General features: G+C 35.8%; 1 protein-coding gene across 1 annotated transcript in view; it reads right to left on the bottom strand.

The window, feature by feature from the left end:
• YEATS2 (YEATS domain containing 2) overlaps window positions 1–12,919 on the bottom strand; it is an 87,114-nt gene that overhangs the window by 31,117 nt on the left and 43,078 nt on the right. The window contains exons 10-15 of the mRNA XM_025042224.1: window positions 11,474–11,654; window positions 9,899–10,138; window positions 8,270–8,428; window positions 6,702–6,805; window positions 5,055–5,162; window positions 4,348–4,530 (exon numbers count right to left, since the gene is read on the bottom strand). Of these exons, the coding sequence (XP_024897992.1) occupies window positions 4,348–4,530; window positions 5,055–5,162; window positions 6,702–6,805; window positions 8,270–8,428; window positions 9,899–10,138; window positions 11,474–11,654 (975 nt within the window). The remainder of the gene's footprint in view (window positions 1–4,347; window positions 4,531–5,054; window positions 5,163–6,701; window positions 6,806–8,269; window positions 8,429–9,898; window positions 10,139–11,473; window positions 11,655–12,919) is intronic.

Here is a 12,919-nt window from a genome sequence, read left to right as displayed (position 1 = left end):
AATATGGATGATGTAAAAATAAAAATGGTCCCCTAATCAACTGTTATAAAATACAGTGTAACAGAGGACAGAGTACAGATTTTTAGAAGCTGTCAGACTTGGTTTCCCAGTTTTGTTCCACCAGTTAGTAGCTGGTTGAGTTATTTAATCTCTTTGAGCTTTAGCTTTAGATACCACATCTATAAAATATAGATAATAATATTTCTCATAAGATTATGAGGCGTAAATGGAAATAAATTTATAAAATGTGAAGCCAACAGGAAGTACATAGTAAATGAGAGCTGCTGTTAACCACGACACTCATTGTTAACTGAAGAATGGTAATATGAGTTTTATGGAGACCCAAAGGATAGAGAGAATCAAAGGGTAAACATCTGTCACTGTCTTCAGCATTTGGCCAGGGCAGAGGACCTTGATCTTAAACCCTAGATTATTAGTCAAATAGAAATTAAAGTATATAACATTTGGTATCTGCTTTAAAATATTCTAGGAAGAGAAATAAGATTAGCAGAATGCTGATAACTGTTGAAACTGGGTAATGAGTACATAAGATTCATTATAATCGGCTCTCCACTTTTATATAAGTTTAAGAAAGGAGGGAAAGAAGGAAGGAAGAAACGAAAGAATCAAAGAACCAATTTTTAAAAAAGCAAGTTGACCTAGAAATTCTCTCACCCACTCTTACTTGGTTAAAACAATCCCTTAGGATTATCCAAATCACTTTATTCTGACTGGATGCCTCATTCTGCAGGCAATATAGAGTGCTGCTGTAGAAGGTCACTACCCCTAGAGATGTGAAGGTATAAAAACTCTTCTTACTAATCAAGAACTTTTCTGTGAATTTATGAAAAAAGTTTATTAATGTAGAAAAACGTTTTCTGGGGTATAGCAGAAACCGAACCCCAATATCCATTCTTTGCTTCTCTCTCATAGTAACAGAACCCCCCATTTTCACCTAGAGACATGGCCACATAGAATATTGACTATACTTCACAACTCTCTCACACGTAAGTCTGTCTATCTGATTTCTGCCTAAAGGGATGTGAACAGAGTGATGAGTGTAACTTTTGGGTTATACTTCCCCCGCTCACTCCCTTCTCCTTCTCTCTTCTCTGCTGGCCAGAAATGTGAACATGGGGACATGAGATGAAGTAGCTATCTTAGCCCACAAGCTAAAAACCAAATTTTGAGAATGGCAGAGTAACAAGATAGGGGTCTAGATTCCTGATGATTGTGAAACAAACAGACCAGAGCTGCCTACTGGTCTTTTAGGTGTGAGAGAAATAAACTTATTTAAGCCTTTCATTTCTGTTTATCATGGTTACAGTAGTTGAACTTTTTTCCTAAGACAAAACTCTTCACATTTCCTAAACATATCAAATTTAATAATCCATTGCATAAGCTAAATTACACAATGTTTTCATGTTCCTGTACTAAAAAAGAAAGCAAAGATCTTAAAGGAAAATACACACACACATACTGGACCTATTTTAACCACTTTCCTCAAATTCCATGCATCTGACTTGCTTTTCCTTCCTTGTGCCAACCTCTATGCTCACACTCAATTGCTCCAAAATTTCCATGATACGACACAATCTCTCTGAGCCAAATAAAAAGTGGTATACCAAGTTGGCCACAGGAGGGCAGTTTTCATTAGCCAAGCTTATCCAACAGGAGAATACCACTTGCAAGATTAACATCTCCTCCTTTGTTCTAAAAAACTGAGGAGAATGAAGAAGCCTGGAATTCTACTGGGGGAAACCCTACACACCAGGAAGGCTCTTAAGTAGGGCACTATCACCCCAAATTAAATTTTCTTTTTTAAACAATACAACCTGAACTCACCTATCAACTCTTTTCCCCTCCCATTCCACAATACTTCTCTCTATATTTCTAATTTCCTTCTAGTTTTATAAAGCGGACACACTTTGTTCTGTGTGGTTATAAATATATCACTTTGATTCATGCTTTGACTCAATGTTTCTATTTCTGCCCTTCCTGTGCCCTTTATGGGCCTTTGCAAGTCAGAATTTATTTTAGTGACCTGAAGGTGAGGATTCTATATATGTGATTTTTCCCTCCAGACACTGAAAAACAAAGCTAATTAATTCTGTATTGAATGATTATAACTATTATCATGGTACTCACATATGTATACACCACCGAGCTCATGCTCGATCACATAACAGTAGCTATCATTTATTGAATACCTGCTCTGTGCTAGGTCTTTTATATACAATGATCTCTAATTCTCCGACAACTCTGAAAGACAAAGGATATTATTCCAGAGATAAACCTGCCCAGGTCTCACAAGAAATGCGTGACTGGGATCTGAGATTTCTAGCAAGCTCTATAGTCCAAAGCTCCTACTCTTTTTACTATCCACACTGCTTGCTTCCCACATGAACCCATCAATTCCTGTCTCTTTTCATGTTAAAAGTGGTCCCTCTCTCCACTTTTATGAAAAAGATAAGCTGTGTTTCTACTGTGCCAAAGTTGTATGGAAGGTAAAACTGTGCCATTTCTTTCACTCTCCTGTTTCCCAGCGTAGTTTCTAGGAATGCGCTTCAGCAATAACCAGAGACAGCCTGTGCTTGCAGACAGCTCCTTATCTCAAGTGCAAAGTATGCACAAAACTTCCTGGATAAACAGTGATGTCTTTTCTCACCCTCTACTGCTTTCCTGCGGGTCTTTTACACTCTTTTGTGGCTTTTCTTTTCAGGTGCCTTTAAACTTTACTCAGGGCATTCTAGCACACACCTATGCACTTTCTCTTAGTCCTACACTGCAATTAGGTAAGTGGCAATGTGACAAGAAGGCTAACAGTTCTTCAGCACTAATGAGTGGATTTGCAAAATGCAAAGTGGCAAAAAGCAGAAACTAACTTATCTAGAGCTTCTGAGCATAAATAGCAATATTATATTAAGTCAATTACCTAAATAAGTGATACCATGTATCTCTAGGCAAAGCAAAATAGATTTTGAATAAGGTATACAGGATGTGTCTGAGTAGGAAGTACAGATGACAATAATTCATTCACTACAGGACATTGAGAAAATGCTTGCCCCTGAGGCTTAAACATAGGGAACATTAGGAAGCAGCTGGGGGTACCTGTCTTCGCGATTCTGGCTATGGAAGCCACAATGTCAAATTTGATGTTCTAACTCTGGCTCCTATATTTGACTAATCGCATGAGTCAGAGGAGCTTGTTAAAAATCCAGATTCCCAGGGCCCCCAAGAAGATTCTGATTCAATAAGTATGAAGATAGGGGCCTATTGTATCTACATATTATTAATCATCAGCTAATTCTTATGGCCAGATAAGTTTGGGAACGTGGTTAATGGACTCTTACGGATTTTTAGAACCACTTATAACACTATGAATTTTAATCCTGATCCATATGTAGCTGTCTAGACTAATCAAAATATCCAAAACCTTTTTCCATTTTAAAGTATGCCTCTCAATTCATTCTCCCTAGACAGGCTGGCTTTCAAGATGAAAAACAAATACTTCACATAATATTCTTAATAGCTTTAGAATATATCTCCCCCAAAGTTAAGATATTTTAACTCTAGATGTTCTAAAAGGATGTTTAGGTTACTGACAATGGTTCACAAATTTTAATTAGCTTTGAAATGGGGAGTTTTGAAGTCAGCAGACCTGGGTTCAAATCCTGTCACTTATTAGAGGTATGTTCTCAAGGAAGCTGCTTAACTTCTGAGTCACAGTTTCCTCATTTGTATAATGTGGGTGAAAATATCCACACTGCAAAGTTGTTGGTATAAATCATGTATAAGTATGAGCATGACATACACAGGCACTCATAAAGCACAACCGACACAGGAAAACACGGATCTATGTACAATTCTACAGTTCTCCCAACACATTAATTCCCCATACCTCCAAATTATAAAGAAAATAAATTCTCTAAAGAGCCAAGAATCATTAAACAGATCACAAAGCCTGGATATCAGAGATATAAGCTATAGCACTCTCCTATTAGAAATAAACAAGTAAAACAGTGGACCTTAGTCCTGTCAGTTACCAATTCAGACTTGAATCATGTGGAAAGTTGTGTTCATGAAATCAATCACCTTCACTGCCAGAGACATAACACTGCATCCCTTTGCCTCTTCAACTGTTCCTGGACCCTATGTAACACATGCCCCTGCTCTTGTCAATGATTACTGTGGTTTAACATTGACTTGCTTTTCGAACAGGGCTTTTCTCTACAGAATTTTCTGGGATCAGCAACCCTGTCACCCTAGATCCTTTCAGCACTTGCCAATTATTTAGACATCAATGGTCGTTACTTGTTGACCTCCCCATCCCTACCCAACACAAACCTTGGAGGGCTGAATCTTTGGTGACTGGGCAGTCCCTTCTCCAGCAGTTATGACCTGTTTTTGAGGGGATACAGCTATCATGTGACCCCCTTTCACAGTCACATACTGAGGGAGTGGTGACTGGCTGGCAGCTCCTGTTGTGGGCACGTGAGAGGCTTCGCCAGGTTCCTGTTTGATGATTACCTTGCAACAAACATGATAACGATACTGAATAAACATCCCATGAAAAAAGTTACTAATACCTGAATCTATTGTTTGTAGGAATTAATAAATTAATGAAGCTTTGTCTATAAAGAATGACTTCGCCAGAAAGGTAAAAATTCTGCTTATATATAGCCCATAATAGCTATTAAAGGGATCAAAAGGAGGATCTGGACTTGATCCTGTGTATCTGCAAACTCCACCTAGTCATTTGTTTTAGATATTGGTAAAATGGCAGCAGAGAGAAACACACACCATTTGTGCTCTCTGAAGTTCTTGCTGGACTCTAAGGGTTGCCCTGTGGACACTAAACAATAAATGGAAGCCATGTCTCAGAAGTAGGATCTGGTCTTAGAATTGAGATAGCCTAAAAAGTTATGTATTGTAGGATACTGTCAATCAACTCCAACATGACACACACACACACACACACACACACACACACACAAAAAATTATGTAATAAGACTATATCGACTTGTGGGATAATCCCCTAATAAATACTCACTTTTGTGAAAGCTCCAAGTCCTCCAGTTATAGGTTTAGGGCTCTGAACCTTAGGGTGACTCCCAATTGGGCAAAGAGGTGGCATAGATGCAAACAAAGAGTCCTCCTGCTGTGTAAGTAAAAATACGTATTGTACAATTAGAATAAAACAAGTGCTTCCAGATACTCTAGTTGCTTATATTTAATATAAACCTGTGACATTTTCTAGCAACACAGACAACCCAAAACCAAACCAAAACATTATAAGGTCTTCCAAGCCTCTACACCTGCATTTTAATTTTGTTTTAGAAATCAAATGTAAAGAAGCCTGTAACATAGCAAGAACCTACTCATCTGTGACCCACTGTATGCTGGAAAGACTCCTATCAAACTACTTCTAATATCTAGTTGACCCGTTGGTTTCCGTGTCTAGTCTCCTGCCAGAGGTAAGGTACTAAAGGATGGCACTACATTTTATATCTTTTTTATCCCTAGAGCCTAGGCACTAAATAAATAAATGAATAAAACAGGTAGTTACAGTGTTTCAGGATATACACCCTTCTAATAGCACTCACAACTTGATTTGTTATCTATACTCAGAATAGATAACCAAGATACAAGGGGAAGATTTTCAATCAGCATTTAAAAAACAAAGCAACAACAACAAAAAACTTGAACAATTAGCAAAAGCAAAGACAACAAAGGTCGTCAACATTCGAAACACTGCCGCTTGTCTCAAATTCTCAAATACAAAATATAAATCTCAGAGGCAATTTGCCATAAATAAAGGTCTGGGGGGCAAGAAACGAAGTTCAGAACCCTGCTTAACTATGTAATGAAAAGATCACCAACAAATATTAAAAAACAGAGTGGCAAAAAATTAAGACCTTTAAGGGAATTATTACAATTCAGGCATTCACATAAGAGTGCTCACAGATTACGATGAATTTAGAGAAAAGCCTCGTCTTGGACCAGGAAACTAACTATTCAATATCATCATCAGTAAGTGCTTAAATATAAGAAATGTTGTGTTAGCACTAATCATGTAAGAGATGATCATTTAATTCTCAGGAATTCTCGAACAGGAGTTTACACCTCAAAAACTTGAGCCTCAAGGCAACCATGACAGTGACAAACTGAATAACTAACCAAACAACAAGGACTGTCTCTGCCATCGAGTGAGAAGACTATCTCTTTGATCTGAACAACTCATATTATATCTGGAGTTCTAAATTTCAAAGTACTTATTACCGTGAAGAATAAAAAATGGTGAAAGAGGAATTATTTTCAAGTGACCAAACGGCAGACATGTAGAAAAGGAAATAAGGAAATATATTATTCCTTGTTGGTGCAAATATAAGAAAAAGGAATATGTCCACTGAATATTTTTATAAGGAAAAATTTATAACAAAGCTATTTTAAAAAATAGGCTGTCTTATCATAGTAAGTTTTCAAATAGATAGTGGGTAACCAATTGACAAAAGAGCTGAGAAATATTTTCTACACTAGGGTAAAGTAGAGGAATCTGGAGTAGATGATCTTCAAGATACTTATTAGCTTGAAGGTTCTACTTTATGAAATTTGCATTATCAACTGACAAAATTCTTGTTGAACCTGAACACACTGTCTTTAAAACTAGCAAAGTGCAATAATGCAATAAGAGTGTTACCTTGACAGTAGATGTTACAAAACTACTTCCATGAATTTTAGGGATAGGGGAACTTGCTCCTTGGGAAGCCTGAGAGGCAGTAGAGAGCTTGTTTGTAGGACTTCCTATTAGGCAAGGCGGATTTAAAGGCAAAGCATAAACAAAATAAAATTTACAAAATGAAATTTTAAAGCATTTTCCACCACCCTCTCCTTTTCCCCACTATTTATTTTTTATTTTTAAGGGTTGAAAACTTACAACCCTGAAATTATTTAGAAAAAACACTTAAGGATTCATCCTGCAAAGCTGACCACTTCGCTAATCTGAAAAGGGACAAGAAGCTAGTAAGGCCGTGTAGAATAAGTAAGTAGACATTACATACTCTGCTACTTACATAAAAAGAGATACTATAACATAATGGTATTAGTTATTTAGCAATGTGCCAAAATGTATACATTCAAGTGAATGCTAGCTTCTTCAAAGTAGATTCACGAGGTTATAAAAATGCTGCCAGCATTAAACATTTTATACCCCATGTGTACAATTGCCTGTAGGATCTGATAAAAATAAGTCACATTATGTAGAGTCAAAAATGAGTCAAGACCAAAAATGGTATTTGATCACCTATTCCATTTACCAAACCTGTCTGCAAAGACTTTTGGCTGATTCTTAAAACTTAACATCTTCAAAGGATACCTCTATATGGCATCCCTAAGTATATTCAAAAAGCTATTATGTAATCTCAGAAAGCAGCATTTTTAAAAGGCATTCCATAATTATAATCACTGGTAATGGACGTAACTTTTCCAAAAAAATACACAGAGACCCAACACACATTCATGTGTGTTAAAATCAAATACGTGAAAAAGAATTAGTCTCATTACCTTATAAAAACATCTCTCTTATTTACTCTTTTCACTATTTCTTTTAATTAGAAGTGAAAGCTACAGGAAAGTTTACACTTAGGAGCATGTGTTTAAATAGTTTAATTGAAGGGAATAAATGAACTAATGTTAGTTAAAGTAATTAAAAAAAAAAAACCTGAAAAGCAGTCTGTAGTTACTGAGATTATGATGATACACACAGTGAATCCAAAGCCTTCTTATTTTTCCTAGTAGAGTTTTCTTTTTATAGTGGTAGGGTTCACTTTTCCTTGCATATGCAAAACTTATCTTATTCACATAAAAGTAAAGATGACTTTTTTATTTGGGGAGAAATATATACAATTCACAGAGCTAGCCTTGTACTGCAGCTTAATTTGGAAAAGTTAATAAACACATTGCTTGCAGGCCCAAAAAGAAAGTCTTCCAAAAGAAATAAAATCAACTTTTTTGGTTTTTAGAAAATTATAGTTCACTTTTAATCTTTAGAAACTAAAAAGAAAATTTAAATAAATTTCTAAAAATATAACTTTTACAAAGAGTAAATTGTCCTTCAGAGAAATAGCACTGGCCTTACTCTTATATATTCCCTCCTCTTGTTTACAGATGGAGATTTTATTCTCTCGTTATATGGCTATTAAGTCAGGCTATGATTTCATCTTTAAAAAAGATCAAACATTGTGGATTGCATATTGATCAAACACATACCTGTAGTAGGAGTTGTGGCTCCAATAACCTGCCCTGGCTTGTCCATGATAACGTAAGGATTGCTAATAACAGAGCTGGCAGTGCCTTGCTTCACATGGACTGGAGTGGATGTTGGGGTTCGAGGCAATGGTGATGGACTTGGAGTCGATATAGGGGAACCTTTGTTAATTAAAAAGAGGAAAAAACCAGATCTTCAACCCATTTAATAAGATGCTGAAGATAATGGAAGGAGGGCAGGGCTTCCAGAACAGAGGTGACAAGTTAGTAAAAGAGAATGAGACTGTATGTTTCACATACTGCAGCCGCAGCAGCAGTGTAGCTGAGGCCAGGGATTAGCATGTTTCACTCTCTACAGCCCTATCCATGGACCAGCAGCTTCAGCATCGGCATCATCGGGAGCTTGTTAGAAACAAATTCTGAGGTCTTACCCCAAACCCACTGAATAGAAATCTGTATTTTAACAAGGTCCCCTGTAGGCACATTAAAGTGCTTTATGTAACAGTGTGGAACTGCTGAATCCCTACATAATAAATCTCTTAACAACTTAGGCAGGTTGTTATGGCACTAGTTATATGCAAAGACATTAAAATTAGGGAGGAAATTAATAAGTGAACAGCTGGATTTAGAAACCGGGAGTCTTGATTTGCAATTAATTTCCAACAAGAAAATATAAAATTCACCCACCCAAAACAAGTCTGTCAATACTATGTCACAGCCAATCCAGAGATTCGTGTTTCCACAGAATACTCTCAAAAGTTATCAGTGTACCATTAAACACCCTCAACTGTCTTTTACTGATCAAATTTGACATCCATGAATTTCTCTAAACTTCAAATCAATTTATACTTGCAGTCTCTTATATCTCTGAAGCAACAAGTTCCAAAATGCTTCTAACTGGTAGGTAAAACTATACATTTTTTATTTTTCACCAATTTTAAAGACCAGGATCATATTTCTGCTTAGTATTCTATTTTTAGCACCAATGTCTCCTTTTTGTTCCCTTTGATTTAAGTATTATATAGAAGGCTGCCACTGCCTAAATATTTTAACTGACTCTCTTCCATATCTTTTCTGAGGTGGTACAGTCAAAACCATGACGTATAGTCCTACTGAAAGTTTGCCTAACATAAATGTGAAACTGTCATGAGGCAATGGACAGTTCAACCTCAGTGAAAATGAAGCCTCAAAACTACCTACTGATAATAAAAATGAATAATTTTCTCATGTGGTTAGTGGGTATAAAAGATATTTCAACTCCAAACCAAAAGACCTCTAAATTTTTTCTATTACTAGTCACTAGTTTCCAGATATAATCCCAAAACTTAATTCCTACCTTAGTTTCAACATACATCTTAGCACATATTTTACCTGTGCTGATTCTAGGAGATGAAAATTTGACTGCTTTGAATAACATTTCTTGCCTCATTCAAAAAATGTGCTCATATGAATAATTTTTGTTTTTGCCTTGTGACACTTTGGCTTTGCTAATCAAGTGAGTAGCTCATTTGTTAAATAAACAAAATCCTTGCTTAGAAGAACTAAAAAAAAATTTTTTTAAAGCCACGGTATTTTGTTTTGTCAATCCAATAATTTTTACACCCATCCACTTCACACATGTCATCTGTATACCTGAAACAATCTTGCAGCTCATGGTAATAGGCTGGAAGGATTTTCCCGGTGATTCAGGATTAGGAACCTGACTTTGTGGCACAATTTTGCAGCTTGATGCAATTGGCTGAAAAGCTGAATTGCCATGAGAACAAAAGGTAACTTTCTGGGATGTTGTCATTTTGGTGGGTGTTCGTTCCAATGAAGAAGGCAAAGAATAAAACGTAGTGTGTCTCTCGGCTTCAGTGTTGGCTGTGAATCCTGCAGAAATGAAAACAGGCAAATGATAAGTCATCAATTACTTTGAAATAATAAAGCCTTACCATTGTGGGAAAAGAATGAAAACAAAAATCCCTTATTTCAACAACGATTTAAACTATTTACTAGTAGTAAAATAAACAACTCATGTATTTATTATACCTTATTCATTTTTGAGTGAGATGTGTTAAGAAACAAAGTTCAACTGCGTAAATTTTAAAGATTTTATTGGCTTTATTCAATGATTCACAAATCAAGCAGCATCTAATCTAGCAGAGAGAAGGGAGCTCCCAAAGACTTTTATAAGCAGAAGGGAGTGGGAACAAGGAAGTTATACTAGCAAAAAACAAACTGGTTGTGACAAGGTCACCTTCCTTTAGGGAATGACAGGGGCCTGTCAGGCAGATAACCTAACTAGTGCTGACCAGGCAACTGCTGATTGACTGGTTTAAAATTCTGTTTTTGGGAGAGGCCAAAACTATAATTAAATCTCAATTTCATGATATGGGCTTAGCATAAGTGACTCCATTTGGGGCCCGTTGTCTTGTTTTTTAACAAATGTAAATATGCCTAAAATCACATTTTAAAAAAATGCTTCTCTCAAAAAATTAGAAAACATATTAACTATAAACCATATATAAAAAGTACACAAGTACATCATGTTCTCCCATTTTTTTATGTATGAATTGAAAAACTCTTTAAATTACAGGAGAAAAACTCGAAAGAAAGCATTCACCGAATCTAATAATGTCCTATCTTAATAAATGCCCATAAAGAAGATGTAACTGAAATTTAAAGAGGAATAAAGCTGATATTTCATAAAAGAATTAAAATATTAACATATGAAAATATACATTTATAGATTAACCTAACATCATTTAGAATCAATTTTATATCTTTTATATATGTTATAAGTAAACACTTAAATATGTAAACATTTGTTGATCATGAATCTTATATTTGACATAAGATTACATACTTAATATTAAAATTTCTTGTTTATATAATTGGGGACTGAACCAGAAAGTTCTCCTGTAACATTACAAGAAACCACTATAAACAGCAAAGAATAAAAATTCATTGCTTTTTAGTGAGTTTTGTGTACTACAAATGTCAGTAGAGCTTCATGAAAAACATCTTCTGAGAAGAGTAAGCATTTGAGTATTTTCGTAATAGGCCTGTGTAGTAGAGGCAGCATGCCTACTTATTTCTATATACTCTAATAAGTCTCTGAGGGTAGCAGTTCAATATCATGCTATGCAAATGAGAAAGGAATTCCCCAGAATGACTCCTCCATATAAGAAAAAAGGCATTTCCATCCAAAGGTAAATATATTACCTTTCTCCACAGAGGTATCAGGTACTGGCTCATGTGACTGCTTTATTGGTGAGGAAGCTTTCACTGGGGCTGGAATGGTCAAAGGCAAAGATGGTGGGGCATCAGAGACATCTGACTCAGAGGACTGAGCATAAATGGAATCTTCTCCAAGAGAATGACGATGGAGCTCAACATCCACTACCTATACAATTGGGCAACAATTGGGTTCATGAATCCATCATCAATGTCACAGAAAGCCCCAAACCTATCTAAGAATGTGGTACTCTAAGAAATGATTTCTAATCATAAAGGCAATTTCAATCTCAAGAACTAAAGATTTATCTTAGAATGTAATCTAGTCTGGCTTAACAAATAGATAATTTAGTGAAACCAAACATAAAATTGGGGCCTTTCCATTGTTGTTTCTACGCTTTAGAACACTCTTCCTACAAATCTTTGTATGACTGCCTCTTTCTCATCACTAGGCCTCAATCAAATGTTACCTTCCCAGAAAGGCCTTCCCTAACCAACCTAGCTAAAGCAACTCTTTGACCCCCAGCTCCTCTCTTCTTGATAGCACTTACTTTTAAGTGAAATTATCTTATCTGCTTTTATATTTACTCTATATCTTCTCATTCTCAACACAACCAAGAATATAACTCCTTGAGAGTAATAGCTATCTTGTTTATTTCTGTATCCCCAGTACCTGGATCAATGCCTAGTATATAGTATGTACTCAATAAATATCTTCTGGTATAACACAGATACATGTACCTAAACAGAGTATGGTTTAACTAGCTAATTCTAATTCTAATGACTACTGCTGATATATCATGCATACCAAAAAGGAGGGGAGGGAGAAGAGGAGGGGAAACAAAGTTGGAGGTCTCACACTTCCTGACTTCAAAACTTACTATTACAAAGCTATAGCAATTAAAACAGTGTGGTACTGGCATCAAGAAAGACATACAGCCCACTGGAATAGAATATACCCTCACAAATATGGTCAAAAGTTAAGACTATTCAATGGGAAATGAACAGTCTTTTCAACAAATGGTGCTGGGGAAACTGGATATCTACATGCATTAGAATAAAAGATATACAAAAATTAACTCAAAATGGATCAAAAGCCTAAACATAAGACCCAAAGGAATAAAACTCATAGAAGAAAATATAGGAGCAAAGCATCATGACACTGGATTTGGCAATGATTTCTTGGATATGACACAAAAAGCACAGGCAACAAAAGAAAAAAATAAACTGGACTACATTAAAATTTAAAACTTCTGTGCATCAAAGAACACAATGAACAGAATGAAAAGGTAACCCAACAGAATGGAATAAAATATCTGCAAACTAATACTGAAATATGGAGAGAACTCTAAAACTTAACAACATAAAAACAAACAACCCAATTCAAAAGTGGGCAAAAAAAGGAGTTTGAATAGACAGTTCTACAAAGAAGAT

Source organism: Pteropus alecto, unplaced genomic scaffold, assembly GCF_000325575.1.
Source record: "Pteropus alecto unplaced genomic scaffold, ASM32557v1 scaffold88, whole genome shotgun sequence".
Classification (NCBI taxonomy): Eukaryota; Metazoa; Chordata; class Mammalia; order Chiroptera; family Pteropodidae; genus Pteropus; species Pteropus alecto.
The sequence above is the reverse complement of the archived record's forward strand: the minus strand, read 5'-3'. Positions and strand labels throughout refer to the sequence as shown.